We start from the raw sequence: 25,654 nt of genomic DNA on the forward strand, positions 1-25,654 counted from the left end.
CTCAATCTATGATTAGGTTCATACACAAACGTTTATTTATATTTTTATTGAAAACCGTTTTCAACCTGTCACTTTGTCATTTTGTATGTCGGAAACCTATCTATGGAAGCTTATCAGGGCCTTCACTTATCTAAAAGTTTCACGTCATGTCAACTTGTTTCTTCTCGTTTTGACCAAAAACATTCCATTAAGACGTTATGATTAATACGTAATACATAAAAATTCCATGAAGACGTTGTGATTAATTAATACGTAATACGTAGAAGTTTTTAATAATTGCGTGAGCTATTTGTCAATGCGAGTAACGTCTTTGCGTCTTACTAAATATTTCAGCAAAGTCGTGAAATCAAGAAGTTTCGATAGGATTTTTGTCGAAGAGACAAAAGCTTCAAGCATATCGAGAAAAATTCAGTAGCAATGCCTAAAATCTTCTCATCTTTGTCAGTAAATTTTATTGAGAAATGCAAAAACATCTTATCAATGCGAATAAAAATAAGTCGACTTAGCGCAAAACATCTCACCAACTGGAGGCCTTGATACGCTTCCGTACCTATCATTTCAAATCGTGACAGTCGTTTCTATTTGTTTATATATTTCCGTTGATGTAATTATAACAAGTAATTATATCGAGAAATGAAATAACAACAACATTAAATATAAAATTAATGATATTTATTTCAATTACAGACGTCAGGACCCGGTGATTGAAGAGAGTTCCGGAAATATAGGTATGTGATCATTATAATCCACATATGAGCCGCGTCACGACAAAACCAACATTATGGGTTTGCGACCAGCATGAATCCAGACCAGCCTGCGCATCCGCGCAGTCTGATCAGGATCCATGCTGTTCGCTTACAAACTCTATTACAAGTAGAGAAACTGATAGCGAACAGCGTGGATCCTGATCAGAGTGTGCGGATGCGCAGGCTGGTCTGGATTCATGCTGGTCGCAAACCCATTATGTTGGTTTTGTCGTGACACGGCTCATATATATTCAATATTTACAATGCACAATAAGTACCAGTATGTGTATCAATGAATATAAATGTTTTAAATACATATTACCTAAACAGTTTCAAAGAAATTGTTTGCGTTCATATTTTAACTTATTTACAATTACACAGGTCAAGGCTGACTAACGTGTAGCCATTAATTAGATTATTTATTATTATTAATTGCGGGTTGTTAATATTATAAATGGTTTTGAAATAGAATGTTCAACGCTTACTCAACCAAATAATGGGCAAATGACTACCGACTGTGAAAATCAGATCGAGGGCTGCGTTCTTACATTCAGTTGTAACGAAGGTTACACACTTGATGGCCCCAGTGTATTGACCTGCCAAGATGACGGGATGTGGAGCCCATCAAATAATCCTCCTGAATGCAAACAAAATGGTAAGTTCAGACTGATTTCCAAAAATAATCATTGTTAACAAAACAATATGTAATATTACAATTGTTTTCGGCCATATGCTGTTGTTTTCTTTTTGTTTACAATTACTATCGGTAAATCCAATGGCTATCAGCAATTTTTCCCCCGGTATTTTGCCCATGGTATGACGTTACTGAATGTTTCATTGGTTTGAAATGTTACTATATATAGCACAAGACTGATGCATGACGGACATGTGATTTATTGATATACAACAAAGGTCATTTGCTATTTAATTTATCTTTTATTCAGCTATTACAATACGTTTACAAATTTATAACATTTAATATCTATTTTCCCTTTTGTACAGTTTGAGTATATAAATGATGACTATTTGCACACATTTTTCTGCCAAAACTGAATCCTTAATATAATTTTTTCATCCAAAACAAAACAAAAAATAATAAATAAAATAAATGAAAAAGATAGTAAATAAGAAATATACATAAAATGAAAATATACAAATATAAAGTAAAAAGAGTTTCAGTGCAAATTAGCTGTGTTGAGTCGGTGCTAGGGGGCATGGAAGATGTCGGACATTGTCTCGCATGACTAGACTAAATCAAACCGAGTCTAAAATTTTCATTTCACAATGTTGTTTCCATTTATTCCGAAGAAGCACTCGTTTTTTCCCCAGTTTTTTGTAGTTGTATAAACTTCAAAGATGTTCATTTTTTAGTGGTCTTCATTTTATTACACTTACATTGTTAACGTTTACCGTTTAATAAGATAATCGTGTGATAACTGAATTTTCATGAAACCAGACTTTTGAGAATTCTTAGTGCTGCAACGATGGGGCAACACACTTTTAGTATGCTAATCGTTTTGCTGTCATTTTTTTCATATTTATGATACATATTTATTAAACTTGCATAACACAGTATAAACATGATAATTAATTGAGAAGAAACTGTGAACGCGGATGGTACAACAGTATTTTGAGGGTCCGGGTTTGAGGCATGGTCAAGCGGCCCATTTTACCCAATTGTAATATAAACACTATATTAACATTATCATTTTATTATCATTACATATTTACAAACTTTGTGTGCAGGTCTTGTACAGAGTTATAGCACCTCCCGTGTAATAATATTTTTTACATTATCTACACAGTTTGCCCTGAACTGAACAGTCCTGATGATGGAACCGTTAGTTACCCGTGCAGATTTGCTGGATGCACGGTTCAGTACACGTGTAATGAAGGATATGTTATTAATGGAGATTCGGCGGTTCTGACATGCCAGTCAGATGGCACGTGGAATGGAAACCCTCCTACTTGCGTCCTTCGAGGTTTGCACTTTTCAGACACAATTGAAAAAGAATATATCAAACGTTGTAAAGGTTTATAAATATAGCAGGGTAAAAGCGTTACATCAACTGGTATTTTTCGGGAGAATAATTCATTTTTGTAATCTAGTAATATTTACATTTATACAGCAAAGATGAAAATTTATTTGATAAAAACAAACATTAAATATTATAAAAATAAAGACGTTTAACTACCATGTATGAAATAGAAGCTTTTAGATTAATATTATTTCAATTATGGGTAACATATTTATAGTACATTGTGTGTCGATTGCAAAAATGTTGAAAATAACAAACTGATCTGTTTCTAATTTTACCAGATTGCGGTGACCCGGGTGTCGCGTCATCGACATTTACCGGAAGTACTACATATGGCAGCACAATAACGTTTACATGTAACACTAACTACGATTTACAAGGGTCAGCTACGGCCACATGTGAGGCTGATGGGGCCTGGGGCAGTACTCCAACATGTATTTACAGTAGGTCATTTAAAACCAAATGAGCCGTGTCATGACAAAAACAACATAGTGCGTTTGCGACCAGCATGGATCCAGACCAGCCTGCGTATCCGCGCAGTCTGATCAGGATCCATGCTGTCCGCTATTAGTTTCTCTATTTGTAATAGGGTTTGTAAGCGAACAGCATGGATCCTGATCAGACAGCGCGGATTCGCAGGCTGGTCTGGATCCATGCTTGTCGCAAACCCATTATGTTGGTTTTGTCGTGACGCGGCTCAAATATTTTTCATACCTTACAAGAAGGAAGCCATTAGCAAGACATTGGTCACATTTCGCTTATTTTTTATGTGATTTGTTTTTCCATTTCACACTTTGTTTTATTTTCAATATTTAATCTAATATTTATATTAAGTGTTCGCTATCTTTTCCTCTAATTTGCTTAACATTAGTAATTTTAATCAACTAATTGAAATAAATTATTTAAAGGGAAAGACAAGGTTAGAATAAAAACTTGATTTCAGAAAAAGAATACTATAAATAATAAGTCTGCAAATTTTCTGCCGCCAAATAATAATATTAAACGAATGATAACAAAATTTAAATCGCCAAATCACCGATTTCTACAAATCAGTAAGCGCGGCCATGTTTGTGTATTGGCCGTATAAAAACAGGTGCGCGTGATGTCATTTCCCCACATCTTTAGATTCATGATAAATCTAGATGAATCGTAAGGAAATATTAATGACCAGACAATTTAATTTTCACAGGAGGTGTAGAGGAGATTTTTTATGGTTCAAAATACGCAACAATATCAAAAAAAAAAAAAATAAAGAAACGTACGGCCAGCCAAAAGTTCTAGCCGTACGTGAGTCACGAACGACTAGCCAGGACGCACTGTACGTATTGCCGTACGGCACTTTTCAAAATTATATGGAAGTCGAACGTTATGAAATTGTTGATTTTCATGCTTATCATTTGTTGTTTTATTTGTATGAATTATTAAATCATTTTTGTTAATTTTAAGCACATGGATCGAATAAAAAATGATCGGAGTGGAATAAATAAATAAAAAGAACATTGAATAAAAAAAAAAACGGCGAAATGCAAAAATAATTATATAATTTTCAAAACAGTAGATAAATATCGAACATAAAAGCACAGTCAATCAATTAATCAGCCTTAATTAAAACCTATCCAGGGACTGACAATAGAATTTTAGAATGCCTTTCACGGAACATGCAAACTTTCCTTGATGGACAAACTTCTATACAGTACCGTCGGTAATTGTCGCAATTATCAAGAGCCTAACAACAATCATTTTCAGTGTTTGTTGTTTTTTTTTTTCATATAAAAGGTGTCGAAAATTAAACTTAATGAAACAAAACTTAAAGGATTATTATCAAAATTTTGTAAACTATTTCAATTGGTGTACATGTAAGCAAAGGCTTTTTTTTCCTCGACATTTTGCGTTGACAAAGATCGATATATATAGCGATCAAGGCGATTAATCTCTAAAAAGTTAACATCCAAAGACAATTAATGATGTTTCTTGGTTAAAATCCTCGCTTAAAGTCATAAAATAACATGCATTTTCGACTTCCATAAAATTTTGAAAAGTGCCGTACGGCTAGCCAATACAGCGTGTCCTTGCTAGTCGTACGTCACGTACGGCTAAAACTTTTGGCTAGCCGTACGGGCCCGTACGCTAGCCACTTCCATTATAAAACCCTACTAAAACGTGTTCTTAATAGTACATATAATTAAATTTTTGCAGTTTGATTCTGACTTTCAAATTTAAAGGTGTGAACATATGTTATAATTGATGTACACATTTCAAAAATATAAGCAACTCTTTTGAAAAGTAAATTGTTAACATGTCTGTCAACGTATGATGCTGCGCATCGTAATCGTAGCCTAATATTAACTGCAGGCAAATCATTTTTATTGGCTGCTCAAAAGTCTTATTTGCATAATTTATTCACACAATTGCTGGTTCTTACTATTTATGTCTAATACTGCGCATTGTCCATTTTAATTGTTCCTAATTTGCACCAAATGCTCCTGTCACACTGTGTACTGACGATTTTTATTGCTCCTTGTATGCCTCTGTGCCGACAGACCTTTTGATCATGCACAATGTTGCCCTGATTGGTTAATCACCCTTGTCAAATATTCTAATGACGAAATAGCTTAAGGTTTTCAGCGTACCCGTTTATATATATGACATGACGTGAACGCTGAAGATAACCCCGTAGGGAAAGTCCACCAATAATCGTGCCAGGAATCTGACACGCTCGTATTTATTTATCGAACATGCCACGAAGTAAAGTGAAGCATACCTTGATAAAACGATATATAATCTGTTGATAAGCCAAGGATGGACAAATAAAAATCTTATTAGGAACATAAACTACCTAATAGTTTCCGACAGGTAAAAATTTCGGCACTTGGCCGCCATCTTGCCAAAATGTTTGACCACGTGATTACGAGATTGACCTTTAGGAACCCATGTGCCTCCAATATTTTTATAGATTACTTTTTTTTAAGATGTTGAAAAAGGTTATTTACTGACTGTTATATTCAATAAAATCATATTTAAATACTAAAAAATTTATGAAAATAAATAAAAACATTATTTTGAATAAAAATATCGAAATCATGTCAACAAAATGTTCTAAATATAGTACACAACTCTATTCAAATCTGTTCCCGCGAATGACGTCATACGAGGTCTCGCGTGGCACTTGAATGTCATGGCCGATTGTAGTCGGTGAAAATCGATGTTTTACTGTTAAATAGGCAATTTTAATGACGGTATTAATATTTTATTACTTGAATTGGTATAAAACGATATTTAAATAATTGTTTTACCGTAAAATGCACAAGAATTGATCGGGTCAAGTGTATTTGCAAGTGAAAAACAAGAATAAATCAACTTATGTTATTCTGGTTAGGTTTCGTAACGGGTCTAATCCAAAACTTTAATGCCGCATCTGATGAAAAACAAAAATGTTAAAAAGCGGCTTATAAAGTTTTGGAAGCCAGAACTAATGACGAAATAGACATCAATTTTTTACGCTTCATCAGTGAACTGAATGTCCTTAAGGGGTACTAGGTTCCACACCTGTCAAATTATACTGTAGTAAATTACAGCACGTCATAAAATAGCAACACATTTTTTTCAGTTACCAATAATCATTTTAAATATGAAATAGATTTATGATTTTTTTGTTTTATTGGATTAAATTTACGGTAGTAGAAATGCGTATCTGTCGGGGAAAGGAATTTGGTAAGTAGATATATATTGGATTTAGTTGGTATTTTACCTGAAAAAAAGATACATGACCGACGGTGTACCCTATTTGGACAGCTTGTCTAGCGAAAATTAAGTACAAAATAAAAGGATATATCGTCAATTTGAAGAAGTTTCTCATAGTAACCAAATTAAATTTATGGTTTATCTTTGAAAATTAAGCAGTCATTGCTTAAATCATGTGGTGGGATCATCAGCAAGCTTGAATATCGGAGAAATAATAATTAATGTCGCGGCGTCTTCAATTAATTAATTAAAGCAATTCAGTTCCATATGATGTTTTCATAAAAAATATATAATGTACGCAATAAAATTAATAAGTTCTTCATCAAGATATATTTCAGTTGTACCAGCGTATACACCTATACCGGAAGTGGGTATTACACGTCACAATCTCGGTCTCGTCTGTCTCGCGAGAATGACAGAACGCCAAAATGGCGGCGCCCATGAACTTATTTCTCAAGTAAAAATAGTGTCTTAAAACACGAATTTCTCTCTTATAGGGTTGATGTCAATAGGAAAACTGTCATGGTTCCTTTTTTTAATGTTGAATATTCATATTAGACAGACATCAATCCATCCATTCATATCCTTTAAAATTTATTGAAAATTTTTCTAAGAATTTTGAAAAGTCATAAACCATGATGCATTTAATTCATTTGCCCAAATTCTGACCTTGTAGATTGTGGTGATCCAACTGTGGTAAACGCGCAGATTTCATACACGTGTACAGTTACGGGTTGCACAGCAGATGTCACGTGTGATGCTGGCTATGAGCTAGAAGCGAACAGTCAAATGACATGCACTGATAGGCAAGGGTGGTTATATCCACCATACTGTAATCCTATATCAGGTTCGGATTTTCCTACCTTTAAAATGAATGTTCTTATAAGTAACTATATTAGAAGTAACGTTTAACATTAAAACTCATGTAACTTACTTTTTTATTGTTTTATATCATAAATATAATGCTCAAATGAAGATTTATCAATATTGTAAGATCCGAATAGCATTCTTTGTAAAGATATTACTAAATTGATAAAAGGAGGTAATTAGAAATTTATTTTCTTTAAAGTCTAAGTCAAATATTTCAATTAGAAATGAATGCATATATTTCAATTATTACATATAATGTGGACAAATTTTTGCAGTACATATTTAACATATTCTTCCATGTTTGAAAATTGTTATAGAAGCATAATAATCTACATATATAAAATTTCAATTAAGTGTGGTAACAACATTAATTACGATATACAGGATCTTTAGATATCAATGAAACTTGCATTTTATACCTTAATGAATTTCTGTACATTAACAAAAAAATACAAACATGATTTCGTTGCTTCATTGGTTTTATTCTTAAATAAAAGAAATTAATTATGGTTTTCTTGGCACTATTTCAGCACCTTCGGAAGGAGCCAATGTCTCGGTTACATTCGAGGTGTTTTCAGAGGAGGAACAAGCTTTTGTTAGACAAAATATAGAACTAACGGTATGCACTGTTTATTTATACTAGAATATACGTTCTTAAAACAATTGAGCCGTGTCATGACAAAACCAACATAATGGGTTTGCGACCAGCATGGATCAAGACCAGCCTGCGCATCCGCGCAGTCTGATCAGGATCCATGCTGTTCGCTTACAAACCCTATTACAAGTAGAGAAACTGATAGCGAACAGTATGGATCCTGATCAGACTTCGCGGATGCGCAGGCTGGTCTGGATCCATGCTGGTCACAAACCCATTATGTTGGTTTTGTCATGACACGGCTCATTTATCAATCAATTGTCCATGTGAAAAGAAAATTTTGATATAACCATTTGTGTGGTGTACATATTAAATGCGTTCGCTCTTTACAAGTTTTCAGAAAACACTACAATTACTTATACACCTTTGATCCACCTTAAAAGTGCAAATTCATGTCCCTTGATTTATCCTTCTGTTTTGAAACTATATCTCCCGCAATTTTGCATATAAACTAAAATCATTCATCTGCTCTTAGTCAGTTTTAAAAGATCCTATAATCCTATCGTGAATCTGATTTGAGCCGTGTCATGACAAAACCAACATAATGCGTTTGCGACCAGCATGGGTCCAGACCAGCCTGCGCATCTGCGCAGTCTGATCAGGATCCATGCTGTTCGCTTTCAGTTTCCCTACTTGTAATAGGGTTTGTAAGCGAAAATCATGGATCCTGATCAGACTGCGCGGATGCGCAGGCTGGTCTGGATCCATGCTGGTCGCAAATGTATTACGTTGGTTTTGTCATGACGTGGCTCATTTGATTTTTATTTGCTAACGTGAAGAGACACAGCAATTAAAGAGATCTGTCATTTGCCGTCCTGTAAAATTCCTATAAATATAAATATTCGCTGGACTTTTTATAAAGCTCCTACAATCATAACGCTGCTCCTCTTTGCCAATCTATAAAGAACTAAAGATGCTACATTAATAAATCTACTCTTTGCCATTTTGTTTATGTCCTTCAATTATAACTCTCCTCTTTGCCATCCTACCAATGTCCTTCAGTCACAGATATGTTCTTTGCCATTCTTTTAAGATCTCACAATTATCCATCCCATCTTTGTTTACGTAAATCCTATAATTATAAATCATTTTATGACTTTAACAATATTGAAAATACTAAGAATCATAAATCCGCACCAGAGTTATTGTTATAGTGATTAGCTCATTCGCTATTGTGTTAAGGATGTTATAAAGTTAAGATTGGCTATTAACAGCGTTGTATAATTTGAATACGACTGTTGCCTGTTGTTACTGTATCTGTAAAAATACGTGTTGTTTTCAATGTTATTAAACATGAAATTTAGTCAAATTACTATTTTGTTTATATTTTGCTCCCATTATGATGCATAACTTCATGTTCCGCGCGTCTTTTTTCAGTTGTATACTATAAATCTTTGAAAAGAATTTAAAATGCTCAATAAATTTGTGTTAAATTTAGAAATATTTATCTTTCTGTCTTTTGCCAGCTTGAAGAATACTATACAGCGTCTATGCCAGGTACCTATTTCGCTGACGTCACCATCTTGAATATTGTGTAGGTTTTTAGTCTTTGTAAATATTAACTATATATTTATTATAGAAATATGTTTCAAATATTTGTTTGTTTCATTTTACGCCTTTTCCCAACAGTATTTCAGTCATATACGCTGGTAGTTTCCTAACCATCGTTCCTGGAGAGTTACACCAGTACAAGACTACCTTCCTCCGCGCTAAACTACCCAAGCATCTCCCGGGGATCGAACCCACACAATTCTATCCTGTATGTTTTAAGTGAAGTGTTAAGAATATTAAGAATATATTGAGTATGCATGCATATATTTGTCACATACATCTATTTTAATCCTTGTCGCGTAAACTAACTTAAATGGACTTGCCTATCTTTCAATCTGGACGAAACCATTTATCATTGTTAGGGAATACTACTTCAAATTTACTTTTAACTGAATAGCGAGAAGTGCAACCAGTGATCTGACCGCATGGATGTTGGGGCTGATCTTCGTCAGTGGCCTTCTTTCTATCTTGTATCAATGTCTGAGCTAGTCAACATAAGAGCCGCGTCATGACATCCGCGCAGTCTGATCAGGATCCATGCTGATCGCTATCAGTTTCTCTACTTGTAATAGGGTTTGTAAGCGAACAGCATGGGTCCTGATCAGACTGTGCGGATGCGCAAGCTGGTCTGGATCCATGCTGGTCGCAAACCCATTATGTTGGTTTTGTCGTGAAGCGGCTAATATATATATTTATCGGGCATGTGATATATTTAAAAAGTATTACATGTATTATATGACATACATTCACGTTTTGTAATTATTCGACGACATAATATTATTTCTCTGCAGAGAAAATACATTATACCATGTATCTTCTATATATCTAAACTCACCAATAACTGTGCCAATCATTGAATCCATTCAATTGTGTATATTATGTTTTTGGTTTTATCATGATTTAAAGTAATCTACTTGTGATACAGGTTTTTCACGAGTGCTGGAGAAGTAGCCCGTAAAAAGAGACAGGCATTGAGGTTGGTACATTAAACATAGTCATACTGAAATGCTTACCCGCCAAAAACATTCTCACACCGACCAATTACGTAGCGAATCAGTTATTTCCGGTTATATATTTTTTCAAAATATTGGCATAGAATAATTTACAATCACTCATCCTTTATCGCTATTATACTAATTTCCGGTTATTGTGAAAAAATAACGTTCCGGAAATGACCGATTTATTACGATATTGGCCGATGTTAGATATATTTTGGCGGGAAAACATTACAGTAAGACTACCTTAAATTGATAATTTAATGTCAAATAGAAGTTGTTAAATGCCTAACAAATACATTAATCTCATGTTCAAACTCTTTCTTAATGCGGAAAATGAAATAGGCGAGGGAGTGTTTACGTTTATATTGTTTTATGCTTCCAAATGAAAATTAAGAAAATGTATGCAGCTGATATTCCATTTGAAAGTCTGTGCAATTATGGTCACAAATTAAAACAAGAATAGAACATAAACCTGTTCCAATATGCTCTTGGATTCTTACAAGTGAAGTAATACATGTGTTTCAAAAACGGTGGGGCGTAGAGGGAAAACATCAATTTAAAACTTTTAAGGAAGTACAAAATAAAAATATGACAAGAACCTTCTGTGCAAAGGGCAAGCTCTCTATTACAATTTTAAATCTCACACTATTCACATGTTTACTTGAAAGTAAAGTAACTTGTCAGTACAATTCTTGAATATGAAATTAGTTAAATATGCTTGAAAACTGGACCATTAGATTTATTATTAGCACTTGATATATTACAAAACTAAGCAATGTGGTGACGTCACAGTAAATAACGTCATTATTCCATTTTGTTTTCAGCGAACCAACATTTGTCCAAGTAAATTATACAGTTTTTATTGAAAATACCACGGAAGCTAAGGGCGAATTTTCAACGGCACAGACAAATTTGACCCGACTTTCAACTCTACCAATACTGGGCAGAAACGTGGACGTACTCAGAACAAAACTTTTTGGATTCACATGTAAGTATTCTTTCATATTAAATTGATGAAAAATAAAGCTGTTTTCTTTTCTACGATGCAAAGATGATAACTATCTTGTATACCCGTCATTTTAGTCAAAATATGATTTTTTAGTTTTGTTTTAAACAAATGTATATTTACACGACGCATCCCAATCTGGATCCACATAAAAGTCAGAAGTCCGTAAGACATGGAATCTTATCTAACCTTCTACTTACCAAAACTCCACACAGTGATTACCACCCTTAGCGGATTGTAATGATGAAAGTCACATGACGTAACACTCCTACACGGTGATCTCCCCTTACAGGTCAAGATTTTGTCGATATGATTTTTTTCAATATTGATATTTATCTTAAAAAGAAAACAGGGTTTTGCTAATGTTTCAAGACAGTATAAGGTGTTAGATGTGAACTAAAATAACAAATGATTTCGGAAACGTAAATATTATGAAAATAATTTTTAATATCGAACCGTTTATTTCCAAAACAATGACTGTTTTCGAAAGAGAAATCATTAATGTAATTAATAATTTCGATTCTACACTAAAAGAAAAATGAAATTTTTGCAATCATATCGACAGACTTGACACCAGAGCCCAAGTTATAAAGTCGCCGTTTATTACAAATAAAACAGTTGTTTAGCATTTTTTTCGCGTATCCGCCATCTTGACACAATCATGTGATAAGACTTTTATCACGAGATTTATGTGAAGGCAGTAGTTACTGGCCGTAGCGTAGCCGGTGCGCGGAGTTTGCGAAATTCAAAAAAAATGGACCGTTACATTAAAAATCGATCGTCACTCTCGTCACATTTCACTTTCTTTTGTACCTACGTTTGTTAAAGTTTATCAAAAAAATATCAAAAGTAAACAATATAATGAAAAATAAATTCAAAAGCTAAAACTATTATTAACAAAATGTTGTAAAAAATGTTTGTGGTGGCAGATATGTCTGTACTGTTAAGGGGAGATCACTGCGTAAGACATTGATATGAACCTCACATAATAAACAAGGGAAGTAAATCATACGTATTATCAAGGAGATAGATGGCCCGTGAAACTAAACTTGTTATATATTTTTGTTTTAATGTATGGCTATGAATTTATTATTTAATGAATTTCCTCTTTATAGGTCTTTTCTTTGTCAAATAGAGTAATATGAAAATATTAAATTTGAAACACAGATCAACTTTATGAAATAAATTTGCTTACATGACATAAAAACTTGTGATTCTTTCTTCATGGAAAGTGTCTTAAAGCGAATTGATCTATAATGAGCCAATCAATGAGCAAGCACTATTTCAGTTCAGACCTGGAGTGCGCATAAATAATACCTGTATTCCAGTTAACGCACTACACATATATGTGTATACGGTTTAACTGACACACCTTAGTAAGGTTACAATATAATAATCAAAGCACAGAAGGCGCTGAATTTGTTTGGGTCTCAGAATGTCAGAAAAGTGAAGGTTGTGAGATTATAAACCAATTTGTTTTTGTATAGTGCCACCAATGTTTTCCAGCGTTTTAATGGTCGTAAATTGGCTATAAGACTAATTGCAACACTGATATTCAATTCAATGGTTATTTGACTTAAACAATTTGAAAAAAAAAATTAGTTGCCTTAACTGGGATTTGAACTCCAGACCTCTCGTTTCCTAAGCGAGTCTGCAAACCCCTCGGCCATGGTGAACTTATAACGGCCTGAAGAAAACCATATAATTCTAAATTATGGTTTGTAATCCTTATTATTTCGACGCTAACTGTTGTTTAACACAGATGTAAATAATCATGCAGCTTACGATAAGCATGTATATCTATAAGAAATAAAACAATATTAGAAATCTTCGACCATTTGGAAACTATTTAGCTTGAAAATTAATTCGCCTGTCATTTGACCATCTTTACGCAGTGATCTCCCCTGAATTTTTCGGCGTTAGTGTACATATAAAAGGAACTAACCGATTTAAAAAGGCGGACTACTTTCGGCATTTGCAATTAACAGCATCAGGGTCTCAAATTTCGCTACCATTATTTGTTTGGGTCTGACGACCCAAACAAATAAAAACTCTTGGTAATATTATTAAAAATTAGTACGCATTTAATTGACTTTAAGATATGTGTCACTATTGAATATTATCACGTTGTTACTTTTAAATGGCTTCATTTAATCGACCTCGGTGAGTTGAAAATCAGTAACTCAAGCATTGCAAGTTATATTTACTTGATTATAGTGGGGTTAACTCCTCATTATAATTGATAATGTTTATGCTTGTATAAATCGATTAAGAAAAATTAAAAACGAATGTTTGTGGGTGCATGTGCGTGCGTGTGAGAAATGAGTCATTATATTTGGTGGATAAATTGTTAACACGAATAAGAATTGCCATGTTATTTAAGAATACATTTCTTATTATACAAAACATGTCTTTATGTTTTTATAATCAATGATGAATTTTTATTTTTCTAGTTGAGAGACCAGACAGTAAGCTATCCCAAAAAATATATGTTTTGTTTTGTTTTGTAGCGTTGCCCTAAATAACAAACTTAACGTCTATGTATATGGTATTGATGATTCAAACTACTATGCGAATTTTGCATCGTTTCGTTATTTTTTCAGATTCATTTTTTTTTTGTAACCACTCGTGTACATATGATGTTATTAAAATCAAGTCATTGAATTGCATGACGTCATCACCTTCTTTCGTTTAATATACATGTATATAAGAATCCACGATAAGGTAACGAAGACTGCCGAATTCGCATTATTTATAATAAATAAAATTTATGTTGTTAATACAAATTGATGGTTAAGGAAAGGACATTCATTTACTCATTTTATTGAAGGGAAATATGCTGTTGAACCCAATTTGACGCCGATGACGATAGTATTTTCAAAATAATTTCAATTTGGCGTTTAACTTTGTATTTTCTCGCTGCATATTTCCAACAATAAAACGAATACTTGAATCATATGTACTAATATTTAGTAATATTAATATGTTGTAATGACTCAAATTAATATTATATGTTAATATGTTGTGTTTATTTTAACATTTACACATTAATATGTCATAAATTAATGTTAATAGCATGGAAAAGGATAACAAGAGACTACTTTGTGTTTGTTTGTTAAGCTTATAAAGTTTTATGTTGTTAAGTTGCCTTGCATTATTAACACAGAGAAGGATCAAGAGAGCTACTTATAAGTGAAAATAATATGAGCTGCGTCATGACAAAACCAACATAGTGCTTTTGCGACCATCATGGATCCAGACCAGCCTGATCAGGATCCATGCTGTTCGCTTACAAACCCTATAACAAGTAGAGAAACTGATAGCGAACAGCATGGATCCTGATCAGACTGCGCGGATGCGCAGGCTGGTCTGGATCCATGCTGGTCGCAAACCCATTATGTTGGTTTTGTCGTGACGCGGCTCATATATAACATTTGTATGTCATTTCTAATTATCTAATCGACAATGAAACTAATAACATTTGTACCATTTAACATGTATATGTCTAGCTTTTTTTAGTATTAATGTAAAAAAGGATAACAAGAGATAAAATGTATATGATTTTTTTTCATATCAAGTGACATTATGCTTATTTTAAATTGTCTAGTTTACTTGAATTGACTATATATTTCGAAAGAATAACTACAACAATGGTGATTGACCAACAGTTGATAATGGAAAATGGAAAGGAGAAAATATATATATGGCTAAAAGTTTAAAAAGCTGTCCCATTCGTTTTAAATTAAAAGTTTTAGGTAAATTCCCTCGGGTATTTATGGAAATTTCCTTGGGCCACATCAATTATCTATCGTTCATGCTTAGTTAATTGTCTTGCTTAGTAAATTGTAAAATTGAAAAGAATAATGGCAAAATGTAAACATAGTTTGACTTTACCTTTTCACTCACTTTGTACCACTGGATGGGCATAATGTCACTTCAACATTCATGTGCTAGATTTATTGTATGATAACATGAACGAGGATAACAAGATACTTAACAATGATATTTAGAAATCGAGTGCATTGTTGTAGAATATTGCACGGTTCGAGTTCAAATTAACAGGAATTTAATCACAAAGGCCGAGTGATTAATTTCAAAGCATTTGAACGATAAGCTGTACATTATTATACTATAATGCATGAAAAATTTATATCTTTTTCCATTCTGACATGCTAGTAAAAAGAATAAATGATAAAAATATGTTGAGCTGCTTTTAGCGTAGGAAGTAATTCTTCTGACGTTATTTAATTTTTGACGCCATATATGACGTCATGTGACGTGTTAGAATTTGTTTTATGCTGTGCATGTAGCTATTAATAATGCACTTGCTTGTCCTATTTGTTTGATAAGGGAATAATAAGAAACGTGATAGAATATTGCTGTCTTACCGGTATGCCACATAAAAACATTTGCATATGCTGATGATAACATTTAACATTTTTATGTTAATAACATGGAACAGGAGAACATGTGTTGTTTGTGTTGACAGTTGTTAATAACATTTAACATTTTTATGTTTAGTCTAATTTATAATAACATGGAACAGTGTAACAAGAGTTGTTTGTATTGTTCATAACGTTTAACATTTTGTTTGTTATGTTTTAGTTTATAAATAACATGGAACAGGAAAACAAGATAGGTGTTTGTAGATTGATATTTGAACAATTTACATCGATGTTTTGTTTTGTTGTAGTATTAACATGCTATAGAGTAAAAGGGGCAATGTTTGTTTGTTTGCAAAGATGATAACATCTAACATTTTATTGTCATGTTTTTGTTTATATTCTAACGTGGAACAGTATAACCAGTTTTGTTTATGTTGTTCATAACGTTTAATATTTACATCGATGTCATATTTTGTTCTTTTATTAACATGTTATAGATTTAATGGAGCAGTGTTTAATTGCCAAGTTGTTAACATCTAACATATTATTGCCATGTTTTTGTTTATATTCTAACACGGAACAGGATAACTGAGCTGTTGTTTGGTTCTAAATATCATAACATTTAACATTTATATTTTGTTTTGCATACTTATAACATGGAACAGAATAACAGATATCTGTGTTTGTATAGATCGTAATATTTGATATTTACATGTATATGTTTTTGTGTTTGTATATTTCTAACAGAACTGTTATTCGTTTTTAAAGATCATAATATTTAACATTCATATTATATGTTTTATAATATTTTTAACGTAGAAAATAACATAAAGGTTAATGTTTGTTTGTCATGGCTATAAAACTAATATGGCATGCGTTTAAATATTGTTAACAAGGAGTAAGTTAATAGGAGTTTTTTCTTGTTGGTGAATGTGGATATAATTTATTGTAACATTTAACGTACATAACATGTTGAATTACAATATTAACATCAAGCATAATAATTAACAGGAGAGGATTTTGTTTTGTCGTGTGTGTAACATTTAACAATTACATGTCATGTTGTATTACATAATTAACAAATAACTGGAATAAAAAAAATGCTTTTGTCGAGATGATATACACTTTAATATTTTACTTCACAATGTCATTTTGTGCTTCCTGCAAGATAGGATAGAAATTAATTTTAGAGATTTCGGATTTGTAACAGTAACATTTGAACAATAATTATGCTTTAATGTATTTAACTAATGTCATTGTTGGTTTAAGTTATTTTAACTTTGACCTGTACACTTCAATGAGCATGATGTCGTTTTAATTATAACATTATTTGTACTGCAATAATAAATTAATTTTTTAACATTTTAAGTATTGCACTTTTGATGATAACATAAGCTGTATTGTAATCATAATGATAACATAGTTTGTTTTGTGTTTATAGTAATGCTAGTTTAAGTATTACAATTTTGATGATAACATTATCTGTGTTTGAATTTTAAAGATACCATTTGATTTATTGCAGTAATAGTAATAAGGATTATTTCATATTTGATGATAACATAATTTTTATTGCATTTTTAATTAGAACATAATTTGAATTGCATTTTTGATAAGAACATCATTTGTATTGCATTTTCATTTTAATAAGAACATAATTTGTGTTGCATTTTTATGATAACCTAATTTATATTGCAATTTTAATGATTAATTAATTTGTATTGCAACTTTGATAAGAACATAATTTAAATATCAGTTTTATGTAGCATCACTGTAATGTTTATTGCAATTTTAAGAATACCATCATCTTCTTATATATCTTCTAATTATTACAGTATTGATCAATTAGTGATTTGTTTAGAAATCAAAGAAGGGTCAATGCATGACTTTTTCATTTTTTTTCGTATGACATAGGGGCAACATGCTGAAACATTCTCTTTTTTCAATTATATTTATATTATATAACATTATATAAAGAGATTTACTGTGCCATCATCTATGATAAGTATATTTAGTTTTGTCATTTTATTAATCTAAACAATTATCTTAGCTTCTAAAAATGCCTATATCGCTGTAGATATTTTCAGAGAAAGTGTTACCTTTTGTATTTCAGATGTTAGAAACGACACAACACATCTTGATGGCCTACAGGCCGCTTCCTGCCAGATATTTGAATATACTATAAATGGTTGTCCGGAAGGTACTGTTTGCCGTGTTCATTTGGAGGACGATACTACTCGTTGCGAGTAAGTATATATTTTATTTAACCCATCCCTTAAGTTTTATCATACGTATTGTATAATTATTATATTGTCTTAATATTTTTAACCTCCTGTCCATTTAATGGGCTTGCCCAGTTTCCATTCAACAATTGCCTAACCCTTTTATGAATTTTTTAAATATCTAGATCAATTTTGAATATGTAGGCTGAGCTAGCCTCTTTGTGTGTGACACCTTCTGATCACTTTAGGTTCAAGTCGGTGTAGGGATATATACGATTTCTTGAGATGTAATACAGCTCATTTGTAACGTCGTTTCTCATTGGACAATTATGACGTATATCCTACATTATTCACTGGTGCCACAAATATATGTTTTCATGTTATGTAACTGTCTGTAATAATAGGATGTTTGCGATATATCCATAACTTCAAAGAAGCTGTTTCGTTTTTGCCTGATCACCTATAAACCTACAAAAATCTTAATATCTCATAATATCCAGCTTAAGTCCTGAATAAGGAGCGGTGATTTAAACTATGCACCGACTTGTGCCTACATTTGCGGCGCACAGAGAAGCTCTAGGGTAGGGACACTTATACTAAAAGAAGCTATATACATATAGGACATTAGAACATATTTTCTGTGCTCGTGTGACCAAACAGAAATGACAATTGTCAATTTTATTACAATATCAATTTCCTGTAAGACAACATAGTACAGATATATTTTTTTAACAACGTTCTTTGAATATGCTGTTAAACAACGACACGACTGACACAAATGTCAGTAAAATGATATAACTAAAACCTGTGTCAACTGTATGTGTGCATCACACATATATATAATATTATATATGATATTATATGTTTTTATATGATTATATGTAAGGTTATTGTCAAACCTTATTCATTTTCTTTGTTGTTTTTTTTTCTCTCACACAGTCCTATAGCCTCCGGACTCAGTGACACAGGTGAGTTCAAAAATTTTGCCGTTCGTTTTGTTAACTTGTTTAAAATGTTTTCATGTTGTAGACAAATGCATTAAAAAAATTTTGTTAATGCTAAAACTGTGTACATATGATGGAATACTGGACGCACAATTTGAACTTTGTATCAATATTTTCAAAAACGATTAACTATTAAAATGTTCAGTTCTTTATAAAAAAAAAGAAGAATATGTTCAATTTTAGAAATTACAAACCATTTTGGGGATAATTTTACGTATTTCCCATTCATAACCTTATGGTGTATTCCCCTTTATTAATTCAACTATTGAAACGTTCAGTTCTTTATAAAAAAAGATTTTCAGAATATGTTCAATTTTAGAAATAACCATTTTGGGAATAATTTTACGTACTTCTCATTCATAACCTTATGGTGTATTCCCCTTTATTATCTCAACTATTGAAATGTTCAGTTCTTTATAATTTTCTTTTTCAGAATATGTCCAATTTTAGAAATAACAAACCATTTCGGGAATAATTTTACGTATTTCTCATTCATTACCTTATGGTGTATTCCTTTATTATTTCAGATGATGATTTTGCCCTAAAGGTTGGTCTTGGTGTCGGTATAACAATGTTTGTGTTGTTATGTGCAATATTAGGATGTTGTTGTTACTGGCTTGTTTTAGCAAGACGTAGAAAACGTAGAAGAAAGAGAAAACGTCGCTATGTACGAGAATACGACAGTTCAAGCTCGTAAGTTTGGTTTAAAGAACTTGTATGTTGTACAACGCTTAAGAGAAATTTTATATATGAGCCGCGTCACGACAAAATCAACATAATGGGTTTGCAACCAGCATGGATCCAGACCAGCCTGCGCATCCACGCAGTCTGATCAGGATCCATGCTGTTCACTATCAGTTTCTTTACTTGTTATAGGGTCTGTAAGAGAACAGCATTGATCCTGATTAGACTGCGTGGATGCGCAGGCTGGTCTGGATCCATGCTAGTCGCAAATGTATTACGTTGGTTTTGTCATGACGTGGCTCATTTGATTTTTATTTGCTAACGTGAAGAGACACGGCAATGAGCCGCGTCACGACAAAACCAACATAATGGGTTTGCGACCAGCATGGATCCAGACCAGCCTGCGCATCCACGCAGTTTGATCAGGATCCATGCTGTTCACTTTCAGTTTCTTTACTTGTTATAGGGTCTGTAAGCGAACAGCATGGTTCCTGATTAGACTGCGCGGATTCGCAGGCTGGTCTGGATCCATGCTGGTCGCAAACACATTATGTTGGTTTTGTCATGACGCGGCTCACATGTAATAACTATTCTTGTAAAACAATTTCCAAACATCTAAGAATATGTTAAACATGTGCTGCAAATAATTCTACGCATTATAAGTAGTCATTAAAATATATCCATTCATTTCTTATTGAAAAAAAATTGGCATAGACTTTATCGAAAATAAATTTTTAATTACCTCCCTTTATTTACATGAATTGAAAATTCGATTATTTCTTTACAAATAATGCTTTTTGGAACTTACAATATTGATATATTCTCATTTGAGCATCATGTTTATGATATTAAACCATTAAAATGAGTTGTTGGATCTTTTTTAACATATTTTATTTGTCATATACAAGAGCAAATTTTACATTGCATTTACAATCAGTACAAAAAATGATTAGACTGCAACTTGATGCTAATTGAAGTCTTTTCCTAATTAATCATTTCTCGTAAGTTTGAAAAAGAAAATAAACATTTTTCAAATCTTTAAATGCATGGTTATATTGCATCTTAACTTATATAGTATGAAATTTCTCTTTTTTCAATTAATGATCATAAGCAGATAATTTTCAAAACGAAACATGTATAAGTAACAGAATACACACGTTTTATTCATTATAAACGCCGCTTTGTTTAATGTACAACAAATAAGCATAGTATATTCATGCTCTTAGTAGGCATTATCAATTTACAAAATTAAATACAAAAGAAAATTTCATATTTATTGAATTATGGTTTAAAAAAACCCATTCTAGTTATTGTTTTAGATAATGTCTGCATATATAGCAATGATTTAAAACGATGATTAAAATATTTATGAGGAGATTTACTAAGAAGCAACAAGGTTTCTTCAATGTTGATATTCTTCTAGAAATTAAAACTGCCTAAATCATAGTGAATAAGCGGAGTTTTTTATTTAGATGTTACATAGTTGTAAAAAAATATTAAAACAATTTGTTTTTCAGAGATTATCTTTTTTTTGTAATACGAGAAAAGATTCAGACAATTGGAAATGCAAACGAGTAATTTAACTTATTTATTATTCTTAATCTTCTTAGAGCAACAAGGAGTGGATTTGCTCCGGGCATGATACCTATAAGATTCGACACTGTCGGTCGTAGAGGCCCGGTGTATGGATCACAATTTCCCGAGCTTTGGGAAGGCACGGAGTCCGTGGTAGATTCCAGTTATGACCATTCTCCTCAACCTCATCGACGCGGTTCTTTCCCTTATGTCGTGTCAATAGGACATGAAGGTTTGTACAATTCATTTAAATTGGAAATTTCTGGTTTTAAATGTGTGAACTTTTGTACAATCCATTTAATAATTATGATAACGGTAACGAGCTAATGTTCAGCGTTTGTTAATTTGGAATGTGTGTTTCCTTGTCAAAATACATCGTCTGTGAACCGAGTTGCCATGCAGTGTTTATCCGCCAACAATGTTGTTTCAGCAAAAACTCATTAAGAAGAATATAAGATTTTGTTTTACCACTCAACAATGTGTAATTACTTAAAAATTATACTATAAGCTAAGATTTATGTTTTTTTATATATAAAACCTAGTATTACACCGTTGCATTTTGGTTTAGGGCATGCTGTTAAACATGATCTACTCATTTGTAATAAAGATGTGAATGGAATAATCTTTATTTAACGTGTGACCATTTGTCAGACATTTGTCTGAATGTTTCTTTACGTACAATTTGATGATATACCATTATACAAAGCTAAACCTATTACGTTTTAAGTACGTCATGAAGGTGATACGCCATTCTTAACATTTAATCTAGTTTTGTTTTTTTAAGATTGTATACGTCCTAATAAATTTCAAATTATTTTTGTACTAATTTACAATAAATAAACGTTCTAGAAATGTTTTGAAGAATTTTGAAGAATGTACATTGTTTCATTTTTTTGTACTTTACAATAATTGCTTTAAATTTTTTTTCAGAAGAAAGACGGCCATATACATCAAACTTTTCATGGGACTTTATGTATCCCCATGTCGATGACGACGTAAGTATCTTTTTGATTTCGTTACACTTATATACAAAAAAAAACTATAGCAACAACAGCAGCAAACAAATAACAACAAACAGTGATATCTATATACATGTACATGTAATAAAAAAATGTATCTTTTTAAACCATTTAAAAAAACTGCACCCGCTAACATTATGCATAGATCCCTGACCTGTCTAATTCTAATTATCAGATTAGTGGACACAAAAAGAATTTCACCACAACATATTTGTTTACAAAGGAGCACATATCTATGCTTGTTGTTATATTCATTGTTAATCAATTTTAAGTTCCAAGTATGAATCTATTAAATGAACGGACTTTCATTTTGTAACAGTCAAATACAAGTTGAGTAATAACTTTTTGACTCTTTAATAAAATAGAAAATCAGTCAGCCTAGCCAAGTTGCCTGTCTTTCAGTGTAGCTCAATGGTCTAATAAAACTCAGCCTAAAATATACCTTCATTGATACATGTGTTGTCTTTTCCAAGTACCTTTGGGAGCATCATTCCTATGAACAGTTTTTATCATGTACTAATTGTTTTTAATAAATAAAATTAATGCATTTTATCATGTACCTATAATTTGTAATCCAGAAATGCATGTTTGCAAATTCCTCAAATATTAAGTTGTTTGTTCTCTTTAAAATCTAAAATAATGACAATAGTTTCCAGAAGTTTGGCGTTTTATTTTTTATTGTTAAACTATAACACTTTGCTAATCAGAATGCTTTGAAGGAGGTACATGATTGCTCAAATCTATGATTTTGAACCAACCACCGAACCTTTTTTTAATTTTATTTTCAGTTTTCGCTGCCACGACCAAAGTTGTAACCTCATTGTTAGTATATAAACCTTTGTCACATTGATTTCTTAACAATTCTCTATAGAATAAAAATTTTTGTACTGTTATTATTTCTTTAAAATTGAGTAATTATCTTAATACAAATCTTATACATTTACATTATAATTGTTGAGCCAACCGGTACTCTATACAATCCCTTTGATAAAAATGTCTTTTCATTTGGTAGTCAGTTATTTCGTCAAACTCCTAAACTTTTCAATTTTGACATTCTATGGATGGTTTCACATTTTTAAAGCATAACGAAAAGACAAAAAGCCTTTGCTGGTATTTTTTCATAAATTCTAATGCAATATATTGGACTTCGCACAGAATCAATGCTGAAGACACAAGAAAATCCTGAATATGTACTATGATATTTCGTACTGTTCAACGTGAAGCCTTTGGCAGCAAACAAAAACGAAAATGATGATTGTATAGAAAAGACTATTCAACTGTAAACTTTAAACACCAATAAATTTTATATATATATTCTTGTATCTCTTTTCAGGAACAAATAATGTAAACATATGTTTATTCTATGACTATGAAAGGACTATGGTGTAGGGAATAAATATGTGATTATTCGAGGAATTTTTGAAGGAAAACATTTAGAAACTACATCAAGGCAAATGCAACTTCAGAAAACTATAACAAAGCTTCAAACACTTTAGATATTAAGTTGGTTTAGATATCATCCCAAAGTAGTTAGTATAATAAAAAAATAGCCAAGCAATTATCATGAGAGAAAAAAACTTCAAATGAAATTACACATAAAATAATTGCAAGGAAAATGTTCTACACGCCTATTCCGATGCTAAAGATATTTATAAACGAATAAACGTTTCGTGGAAATTAAATTTCAACGTTGAATTTCAACTTTGAAAGGAGACTACAGTAAATTTATGGCTGTGCCATATAAATACTTTCGGAGACCTCAGTAGCCTCTACTATGATTAAATCTTCGTAGGAAAGAATAGAGAAAATTTTCATTGTTGACATTCTGATAGAACAAAGATGGAACAATAGGTTTCTAGAACTACTCCCAGTTGTTTGTGTTTAATTGTTTGTGTGAGTACCTGTGTTTTTCCCGCTGCTGATATTAGAGCAAGGAGAATATTATGTGGACAATTAGGAAATCTTTTTTTTTAAATCTATTGTGCAATTGTTAAAATGGAGAACTGACAATTTTATACCTCGTTTAAATTATTATATCAAACTGATATGTTAGCTTTAATTTATTATTATTATTGTGATAATATGTTAAACACGGATTCTGTTATCATTTTATATTCTCCCTCACAGTCAATAAGAATAATAATGCCAATTACATCAACTTCCGGTATCGTCATCAACTTCCGGTATGGTCTAAATCTAAGTTAACATAAAATATGTGTATAAGTAGAATGAACGCATGCATAATAGGATATTTAAATGACGCTTTCATGGAAGCGTAAAAGTTGCAGTGTCGTTAGTAACGCTTATTTTAGCTATTTGTTTGTACCATCTTTCTATGAGCGAACTCTTGATAACTATCTCTGATTTTTTTCTAGCATAAGCTTATTAACTGCAATCTTGATATTAATAACAAGTATATCACAACACTGTGTACCTATTTTAAATACATGGTTCACGGGATTTGCGAAATCAATACAATTTAGTTGGTATGAATTTTATATTATATTTGTATGACAATTTTTAAAACTAGAGCTATGCAATTTTTTTAGACTTTAAATAGAATTATTTGTTTCAGACGAATATTTCAAACTTAACTGAACAATGAGTCCTTTAGAATGTTAAAGATACATGATATTGAAGATTACTTTTCATTTTGGATTAATTTACTAAGATATTTTCTTCATATTTTTTCTGCTTTATAATCAACAGATATAATTTCTTTATTAAGAATCAGAATTTATGTTGAAGAACATACAATTTTGTAGCACAAAGAAGAAATGTTAAACTATCAACAATAATGCTTTGGGTATTTGGCATTTCAAAGACGTTGTAAAAAGTGAAGAAAAAAATCTAATATGCTTATCACTTCTCTTTGACTTCATAAGCACATATATAGTAGACCTGCACATAAGATATTATCATTACACATTAATTACATGCATTTATATATCATGTATATGTTGCTTATGTATATTCACATTACAAAGTTTTTTTTGAAATGAGTAAATTACCTTTGAGTGCGTTGTCGAGCATTATGGCACAGTTTGTCGTACAATATGGCACAGTTTGCCGTACGATATTGCACAGTGTGTCGTACAATTTTGCACAGTTTATCGTACAATATTCCACAGTTTACCGTACAATATTTCACAGTTTGTGATA

At 31.9% G+C, this 25,654-nt stretch overlaps 1 protein-coding gene across 2 annotated transcripts in view; it reads left to right on the forward strand.

The window, feature by feature from the left end:
• The window catches only part of LOC132757879 (uncharacterized), a 34,984-nt gene extending 11,669 nt beyond the window's left edge, over positions 1–23,315 (forward strand). Inside the window, exons 4-19 of one of the 2 annotated variants that reach the window (XM_060749371.1) lie at positions 688–728; positions 1,216–1,401; positions 2,552–2,728; positions 3,067–3,228; positions 7,203–7,373; positions 7,927–8,015; positions 9,518–9,585; positions 10,528–10,578; positions 11,425–11,588; positions 14,060–14,074; positions 18,102–18,234; positions 19,150–19,178; positions 19,742–19,907; positions 21,509–21,705; positions 22,404–22,468; positions 23,281–23,315. In XM_060749371.1, the coding sequence (XP_060605354.1) occupies positions 688–728; positions 1,216–1,401; positions 2,552–2,728; positions 3,067–3,228; positions 7,203–7,373; positions 7,927–8,015; positions 9,518–9,585; positions 10,528–10,578; positions 11,425–11,588; positions 14,060–14,074; positions 18,102–18,234; positions 19,150–19,178; positions 19,742–19,907; positions 21,509–21,705; positions 22,404–22,468; positions 23,281–23,307 (1,741 nt within the window). In that variant the 3' untranslated portion in view covers positions 23,308–23,315. The remainder of the gene's footprint in view (positions 1–687; positions 729–1,215; positions 1,402–2,551; positions 2,729–3,066; positions 3,229–7,202; positions 7,374–7,926; positions 8,016–9,517; positions 9,586–10,527; positions 10,579–11,424; positions 11,589–14,059; positions 14,075–18,101; positions 18,235–19,149; positions 19,179–19,741; positions 19,908–21,508; positions 21,706–22,403; positions 22,469–23,280) is intronic. The other variant, XM_060749372.1, reaches the window with a different exon arrangement.
• Positions 23,316–25,654: the final 2,339 nt, after the last annotated feature.

Source organism: Ruditapes philippinarum, unplaced genomic scaffold (genome assembly GCF_026571515.1).
Source record: "Ruditapes philippinarum isolate M1 unplaced genomic scaffold, ASM2657151v2 ctg1771_1_1_1_1, whole genome shotgun sequence".
Lineage (NCBI taxonomy): Eukaryota > Metazoa > Mollusca > Bivalvia > Venerida > Veneridae > Ruditapes > Ruditapes philippinarum.